The sequence below is a fragment of the Leuresthes tenuis genome, unplaced genomic scaffold (genome assembly GCF_036924035.1).
Source record: "Leuresthes tenuis unplaced genomic scaffold, fLeuTen1.0.hap1 SCAF_19, whole genome shotgun sequence".
NCBI classification, from domain to species: domain Eukaryota; kingdom Metazoa; phylum Chordata; class Actinopteri; order Atheriniformes; family Atherinopsidae; genus Leuresthes; species Leuresthes tenuis.
In genome coordinates, this window is record NW_027325373.1 from 27,490,189 (window position 1) to 27,512,383 (window position 22,195).

The 22,195-nt window shown below is 41.2% G+C and overlaps 1 protein-coding gene across 5 annotated transcripts in view; it reads right to left on the reverse strand.

Moving 5' to 3' along the window:
- sptan1 (spectrin alpha, non-erythrocytic 1) overlaps nucleotides 1-22,195 on the reverse strand; it is a 56,521-nt gene that overhangs the window by 6,717 nt on the left and 27,609 nt on the right. Inside the window, exons 16-45 of one of the 5 annotated variants that reach the window (XM_072371587.1) lie at nucleotides 19,849-20,092; nucleotides 19,503-19,625; nucleotides 19,165-19,382; nucleotides 18,897-18,989; nucleotides 16,692-16,826; nucleotides 15,757-15,905; nucleotides 15,439-15,495; nucleotides 14,575-14,773; nucleotides 14,091-14,195; nucleotides 13,956-13,988; nucleotides 13,793-13,828; nucleotides 13,220-13,267; nucleotides 11,603-11,694; nucleotides 10,817-10,961; nucleotides 10,545-10,726; nucleotides 8,325-8,424; nucleotides 8,019-8,216; nucleotides 7,795-7,941; nucleotides 7,604-7,707; nucleotides 6,887-7,049; nucleotides 6,610-6,624; nucleotides 5,644-5,775; nucleotides 1,907-2,044; nucleotides 1,719-1,823; nucleotides 1,270-1,478; nucleotides 1,067-1,187; nucleotides 720-841; nucleotides 507-639; nucleotides 323-421; nucleotides 43-202 (exon numbers count right to left, since the gene is read on the reverse strand). In XM_072371587.1, the coding sequence (XP_072227688.1) occupies nucleotides 43-202; nucleotides 323-421; nucleotides 507-639; nucleotides 720-841; nucleotides 1,067-1,187; nucleotides 1,270-1,478; nucleotides 1,719-1,823; nucleotides 1,907-2,044; nucleotides 5,644-5,775; nucleotides 6,610-6,624; nucleotides 6,887-7,049; nucleotides 7,604-7,707; nucleotides 7,795-7,941; nucleotides 8,019-8,216; nucleotides 8,325-8,424; nucleotides 10,545-10,726; nucleotides 10,817-10,961; nucleotides 11,603-11,694; nucleotides 13,220-13,267; nucleotides 13,793-13,828; nucleotides 13,956-13,988; nucleotides 14,091-14,195; nucleotides 14,575-14,773; nucleotides 15,439-15,495; nucleotides 15,757-15,905; nucleotides 16,692-16,826; nucleotides 18,897-18,989; nucleotides 19,165-19,382; nucleotides 19,503-19,625; nucleotides 19,849-20,092 (3,805 nt within the window). The remainder of the gene's footprint in view (nucleotides 1-42; nucleotides 203-322; nucleotides 422-506; nucleotides 640-719; nucleotides 842-1,066; nucleotides 1,188-1,269; nucleotides 1,479-1,718; nucleotides 1,824-1,906; nucleotides 2,045-5,643; nucleotides 5,776-6,609; nucleotides 6,625-6,886; nucleotides 7,050-7,603; nucleotides 7,708-7,794; nucleotides 7,942-8,018; nucleotides 8,217-8,324; nucleotides 8,425-10,544; nucleotides 10,727-10,816; nucleotides 10,962-11,602; nucleotides 11,695-13,219; nucleotides 13,268-13,792; nucleotides 13,829-13,955; nucleotides 13,989-14,090; nucleotides 14,196-14,574; nucleotides 14,774-15,438; nucleotides 15,496-15,756; nucleotides 15,906-16,691; nucleotides 16,827-18,896; nucleotides 18,990-19,164; nucleotides 19,383-19,502; nucleotides 19,626-19,848; nucleotides 20,093-22,195) is intronic. The other 4 variants (XM_072371590.1, XM_072371589.1, XM_072371588.1 and 1 more) reach the window with 4 other exon arrangements.

The window sequence follows — 22,195 nt, forward strand, 5'->3', positions numbered from 1 at the left end:
AGAAATGAGACTGCGACTATGGAAGATGTGTTGCTTTCATACCAATCCAAGACTCCACCACGTCAGCCTTCCAGTTGAACTGTAGGAAGGCAGAGTTTTCATCCAGCTTGGTTTTCCTCTGAGCTGCTGCTCTCTCCAGCTCAGACACTTTTCCTCGCAGAGCTGACATTTTAGCACAAATGTTGTCTACATGATGATTGTTCTGTTTTAAACAGAAGATTATCTTGAGAACCTCATTTTTGTTGTGGTACTGCATTAATCAACATATTTCATTTAATTTTGTGAAAAGGGCTTTTGGTCTTGATGGATCATGGTTCAATACCTTTTTGATAAGGTCGTCTCCATTCGCACACACATCACTGACTCTGTCCCGGTGTACAGTAAAGTCGGTCTCAAATGCTTCGTGCTTTTTCAACAAGCCCTGTGGGAAGAAAAAAAACCTTTACATTCAAACAAACAAAAACTCGTGCCCTTCAATAGTGAAAAACATTGGTCTATAAATGCACCTGCACAGCAGCCAGTGTATCCCCATAGTCCTCACTTCCCACAAGGTTCAACTTCTCATTAATCCATGCTTCCTCCTCCTCCACATTTGCCACAAACTGCTGGTACTCCAGAGACTCCTCCAGCCTCTTCCCCCTTCAACCACATACACATTCATAATCATTCCTGTGCTCTTGCAACCTGAGCTACAGCTGTCTGGTGCATCTGAAGTTTACCTTGCCCCAGATAAGTCCTTAAGTTCCTTCCAGTGGTCAACAAATTGAGCGAGCCTCTGCTGGATCTCTTCTTGACCGATAGTGTTGTCATCAGACAGCTTCTTCCCAGTGTCCAGCACTGACTGATCACACAGAAAACACACATTTAGTCACTGCACCCAAACCAGAATATTTACCAGAACATTAACAGCATATTGAGAAACTATGTCACCATGTGTAAAAAACAAATATCTGACGAGAGAATCAAGATCCCTCAGAAACCCAAGGTCAGCAGTGGATTTACAAAAACTCAGTTGCATCTTTAAACCAACCAAAAACCTCAATGAATGAACAGATGACTCCTCTACCTGAATGGTTGGCTCATGGGCCCCCAGCTCAGCCTCAAGTCTCTTATGTTTCTTCCGCAGATTCTGTACTCCTGTCAAATCTCGTCCATAGTCCTCAGAACCCACAAGTAACTTCTTCTCTCTGAGTGTGATTGGATCCAAAGTATGCAAGTTTAAGGTAAGATCTCCCTGAAGAAAACTATACAAGGGAAGGACATGCTTACTTAATCCAAGACTCTTCATCATCCAGGTCCCTGAAGAACTGATGCAGGCGGTGGGACTCATTGAGTTTTGTGCGACGACTTGCTGCCATGCTCTTGATCTTAGTGAAGCGGATATTGACAGTATCACGTTTGTCCTTCACCTGTGAGGTGTCGAAGGCATTGCTGGCCATCAGGCTATCAGCTTGGCCATTCAGATCCTTCAAACGATCCTGCAGAAGGACAGTGGTGTCAGAGCTCATAATTTCATCAAAGAAAGATGCGATTAAACCTTTTTGTCTACTACAACTTCTAGTATATTCTGTTTAGAATATTTGGTGATTTACCCCTAGCTGGGTTTTTTCTTTAAGACACTGATCTAAAATGAGCAAATGTTCTGAAATGAGGTCTTGGATGTTCCCTTAAGTGCGGCTGACCCACATTTCCCAAGTTAATGATAATGAGCTCCATACCTCATGGGCAGAAATGTCAGCCTCAAGCAGCTGGTGCTTCTTCAGCAGGTTGTTGACTGAGGCCAGATCTTTGCCGTAATCCTCAGACGCAAGAAGGGCTTCCACCTGAGATACCGCCATGCATCAGGTTTAGATCATCAGGTGTATCTTACGGTGTCACAGTTTCTAACTAGCATTTAGCTTCTCACCTCAGACAGCCAAAAGTCAAAGTCTTTGATTCCGGTGTTGAAGTTTTGCTGCTTGTTTGCTTCCTTCAGTTTCTGGCTCTTTTCAGCAGATTTGTTGACCAGGAACTGCCATTGTTCATCCAGAGCGTTGAGGCGCGCCTGAAAAAGACAGCAGCACAGCTTTAATATTCAATTTAACATACCTCACTTCCATTTAAACATAATCATGCTTATTATTTGATCTTAACAACAAAGATTGATATAAAATCAGTATTGTGAAACAAAGTGTCAGTGTTCTGGAATCACAACGTTGGGTCGGCCTTTTCTCTGCACACGTGTCAAGATAAATTGATGCCATTTTGAAATGAGGATGCAAGGTTTCAGTTTTAAAGTTACAGGAAAATGTGTTTGCACTTACTGTGTTTTTGTAGTGAATAAAAACAGAAAGAGTAAAGGTCCACACTTATAAAGCACCTTTTTAAAGTTTCGTAGGTACTTCAAAGCACTTGGTGGTGCTCTCATTCATCCATTCACACAGACACTCATACAGCTCTTTATCTCTGCAATTACCCCATTAACATATTCAGCAAAGCAGAGTTCAGTGTCTTGCCCAAGTACACTTTGACATGTGAATGTTATTTCTGCAGTACAGCAAATACAGCTGCAAGTGTTTATGAGTTTGGCACATCAAGACACTGCCACCACCATGCTTCAGTGTGGGGATGGTGTTCTTGGGGTGATGAGAGGTGGTGGATTTGCACCAGTTCCTTTGCATTTTCCCTGATGGCCAGTGTCAAGTCAATTTTGGACATGGACAGTTAAATCAAACCAGAGGGTTTTCTTTCATATGTGTGGGTGGTCTCCCACATGCTTTTTGGCAAACTGAAAATCATGTGACAGTTAGATAAGGTCCACTTGTGGGCAATCCAATTATGTGACCTCTGAGGGTAAGTGGTAGCCCCAGATCTAATTTAGGAGCTTCATAGCAAAGTGGGTCAATCCATATACGCTGCTCAAAAAGATAAAGGGAACACCTAAACAACACAACGTAACTCCAAGTCAGTCACACTTCTGTGAAATCAACCTGTCCAGTTAGGAAGCAGCACTGACTGTGAATCAGTTTCACCTGCTGCTGTGCAAAGAGAGCAGACAACGGGTGGAAATGAGAAGCTATTAGCAAGACAACCCTATAAAGGAGTGGTTCTGCAGGTGGTGACCACAAACCATTTCTGTTCTCATCCTTTCTGGCTGATGTTTTGGTCTCTTTTGCATTTTGTCAGAGCTCTCACCCCTAGAGGTAGCATGAGGCGGTGTCTACAACCCACAGAAGTTGCTCAGGTAGTGCAGCTCATCCAGGATGGCATATCAATGTGAGATGTGGCAAGAAGGTTTGCTGTGTCTCTCAGCACAGTTTCCAGAGCATGGAGGAGATACCAGGAGATGTGGATGGGGCCGTAGGAGGGCAGCAACCCAGCAGCAGGACCGCTACCTCCTCCTTTGTGCAAGGATGAACAGGAGGAGCACTGCCAGAGCCCTGCAAAATGACCTCCAGCAGACCACAAATATGCATGTTTCTGCTCAAACTGTCAGAAACGGACTCCATGAGGGGGGTGTGAGGGCCTGACATCCACAAGTGGGGCTTGTGCTTATAGTCCAACACGTGCAGGGCCATTGGCATTTGCCAGAGAACACCAAGGTTGGCAGATTCACCACTTCACAGATGAGAGCAGGTTCACACTGAGCACATGGGACAGAGATGCTGTGGAGAACGTTCTGCTGCCTGCAGCATCCTCCAGCACGACCAGTTTGGCGGTGGGTCAGTAATGGCGTGAGGAGGCATTTCTTTGGAGGGCCACACAGCCCTCCATGTGCTAGCTGGAGGTAATATGACTGCCATTAGGTACCTGATGAGATCCTCAGAGCCATTGTGAGACCATATGCTGGTGCAGTGGGCCCTGGGTTCCTTCTGGTGCATGACAATGCTAGGCCTCATGTGGCTGAATGTGTCAGCAGTTCCTGCATGATGAAGGCATTGCTGCTATGGACTGGCCTGTCCAGTCCCCAGACCTGAATCCAATGGAGCACATCTCAGACATCATGCTGCACCACAGACAGGAGTTGACTGATGCTTTAATCCAGGTCTGGGAGGAGATCCCTCAGGAGAACATCCACCGCCTCTTCAGGAGCATGTCCAGGCGTTGTAGGGAGGTCATACAGGGACGTGGAGGCCACACACACACACACACACACTACTACATGAGTTGGACCAGCCTGTAATGTGATTTTCACTTTTATTTTGAGTAGGATTCCAAATCCAGACCTCCATGGGATAATAATTTAGATTTACATTAATCATTTTATGTTATTTTGTTCTCAACGTATTCCACTATGTAATGAATAACGATTTTCAGCTGGAATATTTCATTCACTGAGATCAAGGAAGTGTTATTTTAGTGTTCCCATTATCTTTTTGAGCAAAGTAAATGTACTTGTATAGCGCTTGTCTAGTCTAACTGACCACTCAAAGCGCTTCTAACACTTCACCCAGTGTGTTGCCCAAGGACGCTTCGACATGTAGCCCGGGGGAAGCCAGAGTCGAACCACCGACCTTCCGACTGCTGGGTGACTGCTGGGTGACTGCTGGGTGACTGCTGGGTGACTGCTGAGCTACTGAGCTACAGCCGCCCCGTTATTTGTAAGTCCATTAAAAAAAAAGAAAAGAAAGAAAGCTGCAAGCAGTGATGATCGGGCCCAAGCACGTGCGCATGTCCTGGCTAAGTTTGAACTCCTCCTACAGATTTAATGTTAACCGTTTCAATCATATGCAAGGTGTGGAAACAAAGTGACGTTTCTAACCATCAGCAGGTGGCGCTATAGGAGCGTGTTAATATGAGCACAAGTACGCATTCAGGGCAGAGCCACGAGTGAGCCTATGAAGTTTGGTGAAGATTGGACAATGTATGCAAAAGTTACGAGTGACCCTTCAGACTTTGGAAAAGGTCATCACAACTTTTAATGCCCCATGGCTGAAGAGTAACCTGATCAATTTTGAAGGCGTTGTCATTAAATCTGTAGGAGGAGTTCGATCATATGAGAGGTGTGGAAAGGGCCAAAATGGCTGACTTCCTGTGGACCAGGCTTTGTGTGTCTGGGCATGACCAAGGCGTGTACTGGATTTCGTCCGCCCACGCAAGACTAAGCCCGACGGCACGGGTATTTAGTAAATGTGTAGGGGGCACTACAGAGCCATTTTGACACGACTCCAATAAAACGTAATGGTGCACCAGGCCTGACGGACATGGCAAAATTGGTGAGTTTTGGCGCACGGGAAAGCACCGAAAAATTAAAACAATGTGCAAAGAATAATAATAATAACGCTTTCAGATACAATGGGGCCTTTGCTGCTTGCAGCTCGGACCCTAATTAAAGGTTGTAAAGCAGGAAAATAGTATATTCACTAAGGGGAGTGAATACTTTTGCTAACTACAGAAATCTGTAATTTATATATTAAAGTTTTGTTAAGAGATTTTTCAAGTTCTACTAAACAGTAAAACATAGTGTCAACACGTTATTTGTTACCAACCCCCCCCCCCCCAAAAAAATAGTGAAGTTGCATCATAGATTTAAAAAAAAAAACAACAACAACAAAAAACCTTTGCTATAATCTAGCTACAGTCGCCATTCTTGAATGACCTTCTGCATCACCACAAGAATAACATTTAAAAAATAATTAAGTTTTGCAGCAACGAGGACCATACCTTGACGGCATCTTCGCTACCAGCACAAGCTCCTCTCTGAATCAGCGCATTGCCGGTGTCAATGACTCCACGAATTCTGTCTGCATTTGCATGCAACTCAGCTTCAAATGCTTGATGTTTCTGATGCTTGCTCTAACAGACACAAGCAGGGAGGAAGGGAGAAAAGAAGAGACCACAGGTTTATGATATTTGGATTTCTTTTTATGTATAGAGATTTAGAAATGTCCAATACTTACACTGTGTGCAAAAGCAGAAACTAAAGTATATTTCACCAACAACAATTTTTTAAGCAACCGACTATAGCATGAAATGGGAATTAGTTAGAGTTGTGTTGTAACTGAACCATGTAACTAAAGAGTAGAATAGAAATAAATAAGTCAATAACTAAAAAAGTAAGTCAATAAAAAAAGGCTTGAACAGAACAATTATGATAGACGATGTAAAAAGACATCTACAAACACAGGACAGACAAGCGAAGAGCACAAAATAGGAACATCTGCAACAGAGATGACTTCAAGAAAAACATTGAGGAAGAGTCACAATTAAGCTGCTTTCTGTTTGTATCCATCTCCATTTCCTTGACCTTTACAGCTGATCTTTAAAGTGCCTTTATGCACATTAGCTTGGCACCAGCAGCAGATTCACAACCTGCAATGCCTTTAATCAGAAATTTTAAATTTTGATCAATTTGACATTGTATTAAAATGCTTTAAGCAGGTTTAAAAACAACTCCCCTCCAAGAAACTGAAAATAAAATTAGAAGCCACACTCTTTGATAAACAAAACAATCCTTAAGAAGAAAAAAAAAAAAAAAGTAGGAAACTTTTTGACTAAATTGATACCATAGTGGAAAAGAAGCTGACACTCAACAGTACGAATGAGGGACAAACTCAAGATAGAAAAAAATGCTTATTTATATGTTGTATTTACACAAACATTTGTTAGCTGACACAGTCTCCAACTTACCAGCAGCTTCGACAGCTTAAAAAAACAAAAAAAGAGAGTCAAAGAATGATTCAGATAAGTCAAAGGGAGGGATATGATACAGTTGAAAAGAAGGATAAAAAAGACAGGATAAGCCTAATTCATTCATTTACCTTGGAACACAAAAGAAACAATCATTGAAAATCCCATCTCATTTATGTACTGTTCTTTTTAAATTGACTCCACATAATTCACTTTTAAAGGACTTGAAGTGGATTGAGCTAGCCCAGTTTTCCATCAAAAGAAGCCATATGTGTACCTGGATATTGGTAGGATCCTTGTAAGACTCATCTGTTGCAGTCTGCAGTTTCTCACTGATCCATGCCTCAATCTCGTCCACATCGCGGCTAAACTGCTGCAAGGTCTGGGATTCACCCAGTTTAGAACGTTTTTCAATCATCTGAGCCTTAAGTCGCCGCCACCTTTCCAAAAAAAAAACAAACAAATCAGAATTTCTCATTTCAAAGAATTGACTTGACACACCACATGTTATCAAAATTTGGTTGGAAATCTCTTAAAGCTCTGGAATAAATGGAATATTTACATCATCTACAAAAGTAAAAATCTTTCTACGGTCTGAAAAAAAGTCCGGATTTAAGTCCGTAGTATCATCCCATATCATATATCTTACTATAAATAAAGGTATAAATTCATGATTAAATAAAAGATAATTACATTAAAGAAAGCTATTCAAATGGGATGAGCTGAGTTGTAAAAACAATTAGTTGATAAGTTTTGCTTCAGTTTTAAACATTTTTTATGTTAAACTCCAGATAAAATCATCATGCGATGGTTTTGCTTAATTTGTACATAATGGTATATCGACCAGATTATCAACCCAAACTACAGGTTATGCATTGCATTATTAGAATAATAATTAGAATATATTAAAATGTCAAAAGATATACATTTTATCATGACTTGAGAAATGTAGATTTTTCACAGAGAAAGTAAAAAAAACCAACATATTTCTCACCGGTCAAGGACCTCATTGCGGCGGTTAAAGATCTCAGGTTTGGCATAATGGTCAGCGCCGATCAGCTGATCAGCAAAGGACTGCAGTGCAGCAATCTTCTCCTCCTGTGCATCAGGTTAACATTGATTTCAATAATATGCACACTGATAACTTTAAAGGTCTCTGCGGTTCTTTGAGCAGATTTTACAGACCTGCACATTAATGGCCTTGTCAAAGTCCTCATGTTTCTTAATGAGGGCCTCCACACTGTCCAGGGAGTCACCCTTGTCATCACTGGCAAGGAAGGCTTCACGAGCTGCCATCCAATTCTCAGCCTGTTCACAATCCCTGTTAAAAAGCTATGGATGGAAAACAGAGCTGTCAGTGATTATGGAATAACTGTATCTAAACAGCCATTTCAAGGCTAAAGAATCACCTGGAGCTCAAGGCACTGGTCCAACATCATGCGGCGCTGAACCCAGGCCTTCTCTAGGTCAGCACGCTCACGGTCCAGAGCCTGCAATTTCTGCTGAATCTCAGGAGAAGCATAGTGGCCTTGAGCCAGAAGCTGCTGACCAAACTGTTCAAAGGCATGGAAGGTACCAGCACGAGCATCAATCTCTGTGCGGTGCTCCTGGAAAGACAAAAAAAAAAGAAGAATTATGGACAAACAAGTCTAGTTTGGCAATAGCGTGCTCCATTGCCATATGCAGAAAGACTGGGGGGAGTGGTAGCGGTGTACCTGATGTCTTTCTAAAAGGGCTTCAGCTCCAGTCACATCTTTGGCCAACTCCTCAGAGGACACCAGTCCTCGAATGCCATTAATCCAGGACATAAGATCTCTGAGTAGTAGTGAAGAATTAAAAAGAAAAAAAAAACAAAATTATGAAATTCCACATACCAAACATACATATTCACGTGTAAACCTGTAGGTATATGTGCATGGAAACATGAATGTGTATATACACAGCTTCAAAAAAAACTAAAAAAGTATATTTCAAGGGAACACTAAAATAACACTTCCTTGATCTCAATGAATGAAATATTCCAGTTAAAAAGCTTTATTCATTGCATAGTGGAATGTGTTGAGAACAAAATAACAAAAATAATAAATGTAAATCAAAATTATTATCCTATGGAGGTCTGGAATTGGAACAATACTCAAAATAAAAGTGAAAATCACATTACAGGCTGATCCCACTTCAGTGGGAATTCCTCAAGACAAGTCAAAATGAGGCTCAGTAGTGTGTGTGTGTGTGTGTGTGTGTGTGTGTGTGTGTGTGTGTGTGTGTGTGTGTGTGTGTGTGTGTGTGTGTGTGTGTGTGTGTGTGTGTCGTGTGCGCGTGTGCGCGTGTGCGCGTGTGTGTGTGGCCTCCATGTGCCTGTATGACCTCCCTACAACGCCTGGCCGTTTCCATAGTGATAGCAGCGCGCCAGAGAAATGTATATACTTTTTTTCCAGCGTGAGAAATACCATGTGTGGCGTGAGCTGAGAACTTGTTGAAATGAGATTTTAATAAACTTCATTCACAAATTGAAACTAAAATTTATAAAAGTTAAAATAAAACATTTCTTTCTATTAGCGGCATTATTTTCATACAATGCTTGCATATTGTCCGTGTCTTTTCACTCACTCTGCTGCCATTTACATTTCCGCCAGGTACCCAACATGCTGCCAAACAAACAATTTGAAAGTGGCGGGGGCATCTTCAGTGGTAATACCGGTATTCCCCTCCTGCTCCTCTTCTTCTTCTTTTCAGAATCAGAATTCTTCTTCTCCGTCTTTAGGTTCTGGCATTAAAGGCGCATTACTGCCCCCATAAGATAAGTCACAAATAGAAGTTTGGATCGCTCACAAATCTTGCGAGACAAATTTTTAACACGACGAGAAATATTGTTGAGTTTAATCTGGTGGCACGACATTGTGTCACACCCCTACTGGACGTGGATGGAACGAGACATGATGTCTTCATGTTTCTGACAGTTTGAGCAGAAACATGCATATTTGTGGTCTGCTGGAGGTCATTTTGCAGGGCTCTGGCAGTGCTCCTCCTGTTCATCCTTGCACAAAGGAGGAGGTAGCGGTCCTGCTGCTGGGTTGCTGCCCTCCTACGGCCCCCTCCACGTCTCCTGGTATCTCCTCCATGCTCTGGAAACTGTGCTGAGAGACACAGCAAACCTTCTTGCCACATCTCACATTGATATGCCATCCTGGATGAGCCGCACTACCTGAGCAACTTCTGTGGGTTGTAGACACCGCCTCATGCCACCTTTTCTCATTTCCACCCGTTGTCTGCTCTCTTTGCACAACAGCAGGTGAAACTGATTCACAGTCAGTGCTGCTTCCTAACTGGACAGGTTGATTTCACAGAAGTGTGACTGACTTGGAGTTACACTGTGCTGTTTCGGTGTTCCCTTTATCTTTTTGAGCAGCGTATATGGACAAACAGAAAGAGATACATGCATGCATACATATAACTCCACAGCCTTCTTCAGAGATAGACTCTGGGCTATTTATCAAATCCTGCAAATGTAATGAATGCATTTTTGTCCTCTTATGGCCACTGTATTTAGAATCCTATCTATTCATAACATCGAGGCAGATGGCCACCCTTCCTGGTTGTGGTTCTGCCAGAGGTTTCTTCCTGTTAAAAGGGAGTTGTTTCTCTCCACAGTCGCCTCATGCACGCTCAGGACGGGAGATTGGACTGAAGACAAGTTTCAGTTCAATCTGTTGGGTTTTTTTTAGCCTTCAATTGGGTCTGTATGTATGAATTGGACTAATTTTGAATTTAATTAATTGGATTGAACTCAATTATGATTATAATGAATTAGACTCCGATTGGCTTGAATTGAAGAGCCTTGAGATGACATTTTTTGTGATTTGGTGCTATGTAAAACTGAACTGAGCCAACACTGGTACTGCTTTGGTTGAAAAGGAGTAGGGCTGTTTCCTCCTCACCTGAAGTCTGACAGGAAACGCTGCAGGTCATGAGAGTTTCCAAGCTTGTCTTTGCGCTGGTCAGCACGTCCCACTAAGCTGCTCCAGGCGGTGTTTAACTCAGTGCATTTCTCTTGGATGTCATCTACTGCCTCAGGGTGAGACTGGATCAGACGCTCTGCTGTCTCCCCAAGAGAATTTACCTGCATTCCACAGAGGAAAAATGCATAAAAGACTCGAGAGATACAGCTAGGATAATATGTATGATCATATATATGCGATAACCTTATCACCTTATCACCCAGCGCTGCCAAGTCCCTCTCAAAGCCCTCATGTTTGCGCTGCAGGGCCTGTACACTGGCTAAGTCATGACCATAGTTGTCTGTGTTGAGGGCCTGGTTCTTCTCCTCAATCCACTCTTTTGTTTCATCTGCATCCCTGAGAGTACACAAGACAACTTTGGTCCGTTTCTGTGACAGTGATTCATCAATTATTGCAAACTGCTGTACATGAGAGCAACCTCAGAGGTAGTATAGCAATTCACTATCACAGTAGTTCAGTGAAAGGGCAATATTAAAATTCAACAAAAATTAAACAAGTTCTTTATATCAAACAACATTTGTTCTGTTTTTGACTGAATAGTAGTTAATAATCTTCCACTGCAGAAATTTGGGGGCTGCTTTTAAGCAGCCAGTATCATTACTCGTGTATTGAATGCAGCGTCTGTGTGGTGAAAACTATACTCAGTAATACCTACCCTGGTGTGTTCAAGTCATGACAAATACACTTTAGAAAAGCCAGGAATGTGAGAAACACTAGACAATCTCATACTCTCCATCAACAACTATCCTATCGCCTGACCGAGAATAGCAATGTTGTCACACTGTTTGTATCACAATTTATCTTTTGATGATCTCTGAACTGCAATCACCATTAAAGCCGAGTCCTTTGGATCTTCCACTGCACTGGGGCAGAATACATTTTTGTCTAGTTCAAGCTGTACAAACAAGTTAACAAAATGTGAAATTTTTATCTATTCATTTTTTAAAAAATGTATTCATTTATTTTTAAAATTGTACCTGTGGAACCGCTGCACCTCATGGGCACTGCCCAACATGTTGCTCCTGTCTTCAGCCAGCTGTTGCAGAGATCGCCAGCGATTGTTTAGTTCCTGCACATAACACAAAAATCAATCACCATTTTGCTCCTGTACTGGGATACGATCCCCTTTACAATCAGATTCCTCTGTCTTTACTATGGAAATCTGTAAAATTTTAAGGTTCTTTTACTCGTTTTTAGATGTCTTAACGGTCTTGGGCCTTCTTATTTATCAGACTTACTTTTACCATATCAACCCTTTTAACCACACCACACGTTCGATTGAAAACACACGGGGAGGCGGCTTTTAGTTATCATGGCCCCCGACTGTGGAACAGCCTGCCGGAGAACCTCAGGGCCGCAGAGACTGTTGATGCTTTTAAAAAAGAGGCACCTTTTTAAATCAGGCTTTTATTTGATTTTATTGATTTCCTTTATTCCTTTTAATCAAACTTGTATTATATTTAATTTTTGTTCTATATTATTTTAATTGTACGTTTGAACTCTGTGTTGTACTTAAAATGCTTTTCAGCTCATTTCGTTAAAATGTTTATCTATTTTGTTCATTTTACACCTTTTTCTCTTATTTTACTGCTTTAGTCTTTCAGTTTTTAGCTCCAGTGTTTCCTCATGGGGGGCTACCACACTGGGAGCTGCTTTTGGTCCACTGACGGGGTGCTGTCAAAATGTGGCTGGAGGGCTATGCTCCTTGGTATGGGGCCTCTTGTCTGCCCGGGTCGGGGCTGTCTCTGTGGCGGTGCTCCCTGTGGTCGTGGGCCAGGAGCCCTCTCAGTGTGGTTAGCCCCCCCAAGGGTGGCTCTTTCCTTGCCTTAGGTCTGGGTGCCCGGCCATGTCTCTGTCTAATAGGCGCAGTGGGTCTGAGCTTGTGAGTTTGTGTGTGCATGTGTGTGTGTATGGGTGTGTGTGTGTGTGTGTGTGTGTGTGTGTGTGTGTGTGTGTCTGTTTGTCCTCGTGTCTCTCTGGGTATTTATGGGGGTGGGAGGGTTGGTATGTTTTATCATTGCTGTTTTTAGCCTCTGTGAGGCACTTTAAGTTGCTTTTAAAGTATGAAAGGTGGCATACAAATAAAATTTGATTTGATATAAACTGCAGAATGAAGTGTTAACTTTACTCATGTAAAGAGTGACTTATTAAGTGATCAAGTCTTTAAACATTTAACTGCGTAAGTGGCTGAATTTATGGTGAGGAAAGCTACTAAATAAATAATGTTCTGCTTTAGAATATTTAAACCAAATGCAACAGTTGCTGAATGTGTACTTATTTATTGAGTGTCTGATGGATACAAACAATGATGGACAGATGAACACGTGTGGATAATAGAAATGAGATGCACAGAACTGGATGCATGGCAGGAACATTGCACAGAATGAGGAGAAATTACATGATCTGCACAGAGGTGCTCATGACTTTTGGATGTCAGCAATCATCCATACAGCATAAAACGATGGATGTTATAAGTGAGCACTCATTTAGGTTTCAGGGAGTAGGAAGGGACACGTGACTACCATGGGGTTAGTATTCTGATCACAAGACAGGACATGCAAGGGACGAGTTTAGAACTGAGCAATAACGCTTACCTTGATACTATTAAAGTTAGCCGTTGTTTGAACACCCAAGCGTACAGTCTAAAATCAAAAGTGACCAAAACATTGAAGGAAAAAAACAAAGAAACAAGAAAGTGCGTTATAGAAATTGCCTTGATTTTTTTCCTAACGCTTGGTTGGCCACAGACCTATTCTAGGAGCATTCTAGGAGCATTTAGACAAGTCAGTACTTTGTAAGCACTGCAACCATGGCCACAGCAGAACCAGCTGATATTTAATTTACGATAAATCAAACAAGCTACTTGTAGGTTGTAGACTGGGAGAAATGAAAATTGAATATACAAAATTGCCCATTGTTTCATCAACGTTTAATCACAAGTATATGTAACACCATGCCCAAATGCCAGTAAAGTGACCATGACTGCAGTAAAGAGTGACACCAGAATCCAACATTTACCCAATGCTTTACAGTCATGCAGTGTAACAGTATCAGACCAAGACTAACCATCTGTCCAAACTGAGGTCGATACATCTTATTTTAAAGCATAAAACTATTTCATTCTTTTCCTGAATTTTACATAGACATGTTTAAGTGTTCAAGCTTACCTTCCATGGTGATGCAGTCTTGGAATCAGCTTCATCCTATTTAACAAACAAGGCATGTACGGAAACACGATGTCCACAATTATATTCACATTTTTACTATGATCTCCTGAATTTCTCCATTATCAAACAATGTATATATGTAAATAACATAAATTATATCAACCTTGCCAGGAGCAGAGCCAAGCAGTTCCTGTTGCTACAAATAGGGTAAAACATATCATTACAGCTTAACCAGGATAGTATGGACAGGTAACTTTTACTTGAGAATTATTAGTTAATACAGGGAGGAAAAGTTTACCTGCATTTGAACCATGGGAGCCTCCTCAGCCATGAGGCCTTCAGACTCCAGCTCCGATGCAACTTTGTTTATATCCCTCAGACGAGATTCATTGGCCTTAAGGTCCTTGAGAGCACAAAAGAAAGACACTGGTAACCACAAGCATTTACAAAATAACCATGGACCAAAAAAAAAAAAAAAGAAAGAAAACCTTTTTCTTCTTAAAAAAATTAAATCACAGTGGAACTGTAAAAACATGAGTGTGGACATACAGTCACTTGCTGTGAAACTATAGTCCTGTTACAGAAATAGAAATTATTTATAAATGATTTACTCCTTTAGATGTCTTCATTACTGACTCAATTTTACAAATAATGCTTGGGGCTACAAATGAAACATTTATGTTTCCATAATGTACCAGAAGCAGTTCACAAAATTGTATATACATTAACATATCAAAGCCATGCAGTTAGCGAGGAAAAAAATGACAAAACGCAGATATTACTTTCTGGAAGTCGTCAAACTTCTTCTGTAGAACCTCGACCTGCTCCAGATCAGAGCCAACCTCCTCATTAGTCAAGGCGTTCTCCTTCTCATTGATCCACTGCTGGAGTTCATTGGCCTCACGGAACAACATGAACTTCTTGCAGCTCTTCTCCAGCATGTCTTTACGTTTCTCTCCAAGTTCTAACAGAGTCCCATACCTTAAAAAAGGATGCAAAAGGAAGTATTACAGAAAAACTACAAAATCATAAACTTGTCACTGGACACTGACACACAGTGTGGTGAGCTAGTGCACATGCAATAAGATATGAGAGGAAGACTGACTTGTGACATACATCTACTTTTAACAAGGCCATTACGAAGTAATGAGTCAACAGACCAGTTGCTGGTTAAATCTTCCCAGATGTAAGGACCCGCAGTCTTTTCTGTTTAAATGATTACAGTGATCATACTACTAAGTATCTTAGGCCCTTTTGTCTATATGCTCATCTTTACCTCCAGCACTACCTTCAGTTTCAATGACTCTGGGATTGAGATGTTCAAGGAAGACCTAATTTCTTATCAATCGAACTGCAGAATAATTACTCATTTCTCAAACGAGCATGTTGAACAAAACGTTTGATGTTTTGACAAACCAGCTGACGAAGTGACATACATAAAATTGACAGGAAAAACCTAGGATGAGAAGTTAGTTAGAAGTATGTAAAAGACATACTTTTATCCTTGTTCTGAATAGAAGACAGTATTTAATTAAAGTAGTTTCACAAAACATGACTTTGTTGGGGGTTTTTTCCCCTCACATCTTAAGATAGTCAATGGTATTATGATCACAAGTACACGCAGTAGGGTACTGGTTCCTACTCACAGTTCCTCCACCTGCTTCATGCGCACAGATACGCTGCAGGCCTCCTTGGTGACAAGCCTGCACAGTGGCAAGGCAAGGCAAATGCACAGCAAGGCAAGATTAAGTTGTTGAATGCAGTGACAGGAAAGCAGAAGAGACAGAAAAAGAGGCCAGGAGCAGTGTCATTGTTAGAGGACAGGGCAGAGAACGTGAGCCAATAAGAGAAAAGAAGAACTGAAAGAGCAGTGCAAAGACTATCACTAGATCTCGTAAGAAAGAAATGTGTTGGTAAACCAGTTTTAGTACAAGCATCAAAATGTTCAGTTGGGACTTTCTTACTGATTCTCAATCTGATCTTGGCGCATTGCAATGCTGCCGTGTTCATCCAACAGGTTCTCCCTAGAGGAGGACTGAGTGGGGTCCAGCTTCTTCACGTAAGCAGCGGGAACAAAGCCCTGGCGATCATTCACCTCCACCTTCCACCAGTCCTGCACAAAGGCCAAAATGTTCACATTAACCAGTCTAAATCGATGTAGTGAAAGACCACCATCTAGAGTTTGTAACAAATTTATAGTATTCAATCATTAATTGGGTGTACTCAGGCCTCAGCAGAACAATAAAATTGCACAATTATGCAATTACATTACATTTCTACTCAAGGTCTCTGGTTCAAAACGAAGTAGCAGTTAAATTTCACAGCTTCAGGGTTATACTAGTTGTAACACCTGGTTGAATAATAGAACCAGTCATTAATGTAAAATAAATAAAATTGAAATTTAGATGTGGACCAGTTATTCAGAAGATCAGATTCACTCGGGAGAAATGGGTGAGAGTAGGAAAAGACAAACAAGAGATCACTGTTGTGTTATATTAAAAAAGTAAAACATAGAATTCATTTCGATATGAATTGATTATCTTCTTGGTTTCTATACAATAATAATACATAAGACATTATTAATAAACTGTTCAAACCATGTCTCTGGAAGTCATGCCAACTGACTAAATTGACTGATGCAAACTGAACTCACTGTGCATTTAAGATACATCTCAGTATCTTAGGCTGCAGAACTATTAAAATCCTTTCAGTAAGCCACAAAGTAACATGTTCCCCAATAAACCCTAACAACATCCAGAACATAACCCATATCCTAAACATTCCTTCACAAGCAACCAGGCTCTAGTTCCACATACACTGTTCTTCTGCAAAGAACATTAATAAATGCATAATTTCCTTCTCTTTGAACACTTTTGATTTCTTATAGTTTCATGTTTACCTTGTTAGTGCTATTGAGCAGGGTGAGGATGTCCCCCTTCTTCATGGTGACTTCACGGGGGCTCTTCTCCTGGTAGTCATAAAGGGCTAGAACCAGTTCTTTTCCCGTCTCATCATCAGTTGGTGCGACTTGTTGCTATTCAGTTGAAAAAAATAAAATTAAAAAATGGATGACTGATTTGTTTTCTCCCGATTCAGTTGAAAAAAATTTCATACACTTTCTAGTCAGGAAAAGTCACAATATTTACTAGTAATGAGTAATCTTTTCCAACGTATCAGAAATATTTTCACTTAAGTTTAAGTCTGGACTCTGGTGGCCAATTCGTGTGTGAATAATATTTGTCAGAGACCCTGAAAAATAAAACTCCTGGTATTGTCATCTTGAAATACAACTGTACCAGCATGGATAAAAAATAATCTCAAAATTAAAGCTACAAAATTTAGGTTTATTCAACCCTAGATTGTTTGGGAGGCTTGGCCCTGGATGAGTAGGAATCCTCTCACTAGGTGACTTTCTATAAGAAGACGACAAAATATCTATCTTTGCCGTGGTGCACACATCAAATGCAGAGTCATCTGAGTTTTTCCGGAGTCAACCAAACTTCATAGCACTGGAAGTCTGAGGTGTACAGCGTGAATGGAAACAGAGATTAGAGTCCCATGTGATGCTCCTGTGCTCTTCAATTCTTACTCATGTTGAGTAGCTTATTCAGGTCAGTGGTGATCCAGGTTTTAATACTGGGGAAGCATTCCACTGTCCTTGTGGGAGTAATACTCTCCACACAGAAGTAAATGTCACATCCCGAGTCATAGCACTGACATCATCTCCATGTGGCTTACAGAGTGCATTTCAGTCTATAGCCTCAAAGCATCCTCAGATCTTCTTCTGCTTCCTGAAAAAAGTTCTTCAAAGTCTGTCACAGTTTGTCACATTTCATCAGGAGACAGTTGTTTTTTTTTTTTAAATGCAGCTGATGACAGTATACACTATATATTGCTAAAAGTATTTGCTCATCTGTCTTTACGCGCATATGAACTTAAGGGCCAGCTTTCCACAAGGTTTTAGGAGTGTGTTTATGGGAATTTTTGACCATTCTTCCAGAAGTGCATTTGTGAGGTCAGACACTGATATTGGACAGAATATCAGGCCTGGCTCGCAGTCTTCACTCTGATTCATCCCAAAGGTGTTCTGTCGGGTTGAGGTCAGGACTCTGTGCAGGCCAGTCAAGTTCTTCCACACCGAACTCTCTCATCCGTGTCTTTATGGACCTTGCTTTGTGCTCTGGTGTGCAGTCATGTTGGTACAGGAAGAGACCATCCCCAAACTGTTTCCACAAAGTTGGGAGCATGAAATTGTCCAAACTCTCTTGGTATGCTGGGGCATTCAGAGTTCCTTTCACTGGGACTAAGGGGTGAAGCCCAGCTCCTGAAAAACAACCCCACACTACAATCCCCCCTCCGCCAAACCTTACACTTGGCACAGTGCAGTCAGACAAGTATCGTTCTCCTGGGAACCGCCAAACCCAAACTTGTGCATTAGATTGTCAAATGCAGAAGCGTGATTCGTCACTCCAGAGAACGCGTCTCCACTGCTCTAGAGTCCAGTGGCGGCGTGCTTTACACCACTTTGTGGTAACACTTTGCATTCCACTTGGTGATGGATGACCTGGATGCAGCTGCTCGGCCATGGAAACCCATTCCATGAAGTTCTCCACGCACGGTTCTTGAGCTGATCTCAAGGCCACATGAAGTTTGGAGGTCTGTAGCGATTGGCTCTGCAGAAGGTTTGCGGCCTCTGCACACTATGTGCCTCAGCTGACCCTGCTCTGTCATTTTATGTGGCCTCCCACTTCGTGGCTGAGTTGCTGTCGTTCCAAATCGCTTCCACTTTGTTATAATACCACTAACAGGCTGACTGTGGAATATTTAGGAGTGAGGAAATTTCACAACTGGACTTGTTGCACAGGTGGCATCCTATCACAGTACCACGCTGGAATTCACTGAGTTCCTGAGAGCGACCCATTCTTTCACAAATGTTTGTGTTTTAATTTATACACCTCTGGCCATGGAAGTGATTGGAACACACCTGAATTTAATTATTTGGATGGGTGAGTGAATACTTTTGGCAACATAATGTATATTATCAACTCCAAAACAGTCTAGCATTCAGAGACTCAGTAGTGCATCTCAAAGTTCCTCTTCTTACCCTGCAGGATTGGGCTTGCTCCTTTAGGGCCTGGATACTGCTGCCATAAGCACTCAGGTCAGACATCAAGGCCTCGTGCTTTTTCAGCAGAGCCTGTAAAAGAACATAAATTCCAATTGCTTTTGACACAAGATTTGAACAGTTGCAATAATAGCTCATATAAACAATCTATAAAAGTTGACAGATGGCAGTTCAACAATGTTTTTTTTTCTTTCTTTTAATATTGTATTTTTAAGAATTTGTCAAGATCAATTTTATCTTCTTGTACCTCAGCTGAGTCCTCATCTTTTCCATAGTCTGTGCTACCAACAATGGGCTCCTTTTCCTTCATCCAAGACTCTGCCTCATTTGCGTCAGCAAAGTACTGCTGGGCCTGCAAAGAGTCCTCAAGATCCTGTCTTCTCTGAGAGGCCTTAGCTTTCAGAATATCCCAGCGTCCATGTAATTCAGTCAGCTTAGCTTTCACATCCTCACCGGCAAAGTGACCTGAGTACCCCCCACAAAATCATCAGGAGTTTGAATATTTTAACAATATTTCAGTTGATTACATAAGTCACAATCATCTCCTTGAGGATTTTGGACAAAGCATTAAATTGAAATAAATACCTTCCTCCACCATAGCATCTCCTTTCTGGGTGACAACCTTAATGCGAGGCTCGTGACCGGTAATCTCACCCTGCAGAGCCTGATGTTTTTTCAGCAAGTTCTGGACACCAATCAAGTCTTTGCCTGAAAAAAGAAGAAGTAAAGTAGATTTTTTTTTTTTTTTCAAACTTCATGAATCATTATAATCATTCCAAGATGTTGTGCTTCAGCAGAAGAATCTAGTTTACAATTTTTTTTATTTTCATTATGTTATTATTTATTTTATTAATGTAACTGACAAAATAAAAAATTAATTTCAAAGCACTGCATGACACAATAGTTGGAATGCTTCTTTAGAAAGCCTCACCTCTGTTGGTTGAGGCAGCAATTGGCTCTTTTTCACGGATCCAAGTTTCCTCATCTTCAACATCTCTGAACAGCTGCTGGAGCCTGAGCGAGTCGGAAAGTTTCTGCTTGCGGGCAGCCATGGGCTCACGCAGAGCTTCGTAACGAACCACCAAAGCCTCTTGTTTCTTGCGGATGTTGTCAGCATCAAAGTGCCCAGCTTCCTGGAACTGTCGGGCTTGGATTGTTATGCCATCAATCCGATCCTAAGCGAGAGAGTTACAGAAAGATTCATACATGTGGTAGCTCATGTTAAAAAAATTAAAATTAAATTAAAAATTGGTAGTATATTAATTAAATTAATTTGGACTTCAGTTAATTGATTTGATTGGATTATGATTGAATAACAATGAATTGAATTGTAACCGTCTTAAATTTGGACTGTTTCCTATTATTAGGGGTCTAGCAGCGTAGCTGCAGACTCCTATTGTTTTAGCTATTTTTCCTATCATTAGGGGTCTAGCAGCGTAGCTGCAGACACCTATTGTTTTAGCTATTTTTCCTATCATTAGGGGTCTAGCAGCGTAGCTGCAGACTCCTATTGTTTTAGCTATTTTTCCTATTATTAGGGGTCTAGCAGCGTAGCTGCAGACTCCTATTGTTTTAGCTATTTTTCCTATCATTAGGGGTCTAGCAGCGTAGCTGCAGACACCTATTGTTTTAGCTATTTTTCCTATTATTAGGGGTCTAGCAGCGTAGCTGCAGACACCTATTGTTTTAGCTATTTTTCCTATCATTAGGGGTCTAGCAGCGTAGCTGCAGACACCTATTGTTTTAGCTATTTTTCCTATCATTAGGGGTCTAGCAGCGTAGCTGCAGACACCTATTGTTTTAGCTATTTTTCCTATTATTAGGGGTCTAGCAGCGTAGCTGCAGACTCCTATTGTTTTAGCTATTTTTCCTATTATTAGGGGTCTAGCAGCGTAGCTGCAGACACCTATTGTTTTAGCTATTTTTCCTATTATTAGGGGTCTAGCAGCGTAGTTGCAGACACCTATTGTTTTAGCTATTTTTCCTATTATTAGGGGTCTTGCAGCGTAGCTGCAGACTCCTATTGTTTTAGCTATTTTTCCTATCATTAGGGGTCTAGCAGCGTAGCTGCAGACTCCTATTGTTTTAGCTATTTTTCTATTATTAGGGGTCTAGCAGCGTAGCTGCAGACACCTATTGTTTTAGCTATTTTTCCTATTATTAGGGGTCTAGCAGCGTAGCTGCAGACTCCTATTGTTTTAGCTATTTTTCCTATTATTAGGGGTCTAGCAGCGTAGCTGCAGACACCTATTGTTTTAGCTATTTTTCCTATCATTAGGGGTCTAGCAGCGTAGCTGCAGACACCTATTGTTTTAGCTATTTTTCCTATTATTAGGGGTCTAGCAGCGTAGCTGCAGACACCTATTGTTTTAGCTATTTTTCCTATTATTAGGGGTCTAGCAGCGTAGCTGCAGACACCTATTGTTTTAGCTATTTTTCCTATCATTAGGGGTCTAGCAGCGTAGCTGCAGACACCTATTGTTTTAGCTATTTTTCCTATCATTAGGGGTCTAGCAGCGTAGCTGCAGACACCTATTGTTTTAGCTATTTTTCCTATTATTAGGGGTCTAGCAGCGTAGCTGCAGACACCTATTGTTTTAGCTATTTTTCCTATCATTAGGGGTCTAGCAGCGTAGCTGCAGACACCTATTGTTTTAGCTATTTTTCCTATTATTAGGGGTCTAGCAGCGTAGCTGCAGACACCTATTGTTTTAGCTATTTTTCCTATTATTAGGGGTCTAGCAGCGTAGCTGCAGACACCTATTGTTTTAGCTATTTTTCCTATCATTAGGGGTCTAGCAGCGTAGCTGCAGACACCTATTGTTTTAGCTATTTTTCCTATTATTAGGGGTCTAGCAGCGTAGCTGCAGACACCTATTGTTTTAGCTATTTTTCCTATTATTAGGGGTCTAGCAGCGTAGCTGCAGACACCTATTGTTTTAGCTATTTTTCCTATTATTAGGGGTCTAGCAGCGTAGCTGCAGACTCCTATTGTTTTAGCTATTTTTCCTATCATTAGGGGTCTAGCAGCGTAGCTGCAGACACCTATTGTTTTAGCTATTTTTCTATTATTAGGGGTCTAGCAGCGTAGCTGCAGTGACACCCTATTGTTTTAGCTATTTTTTCCTATCATTAGGGGTCTAGCAGCGTAGCTGCAGACACCTATTGTTTTAGCTATTTTTCCTATTATTAGGGGTCTAGCAGCGTAGCTGCAGACACCTATTGTTTTTAGCTATTTTTCCTATTATTAGGGGTCTAGCAGCGTAGCTGCAGACTTC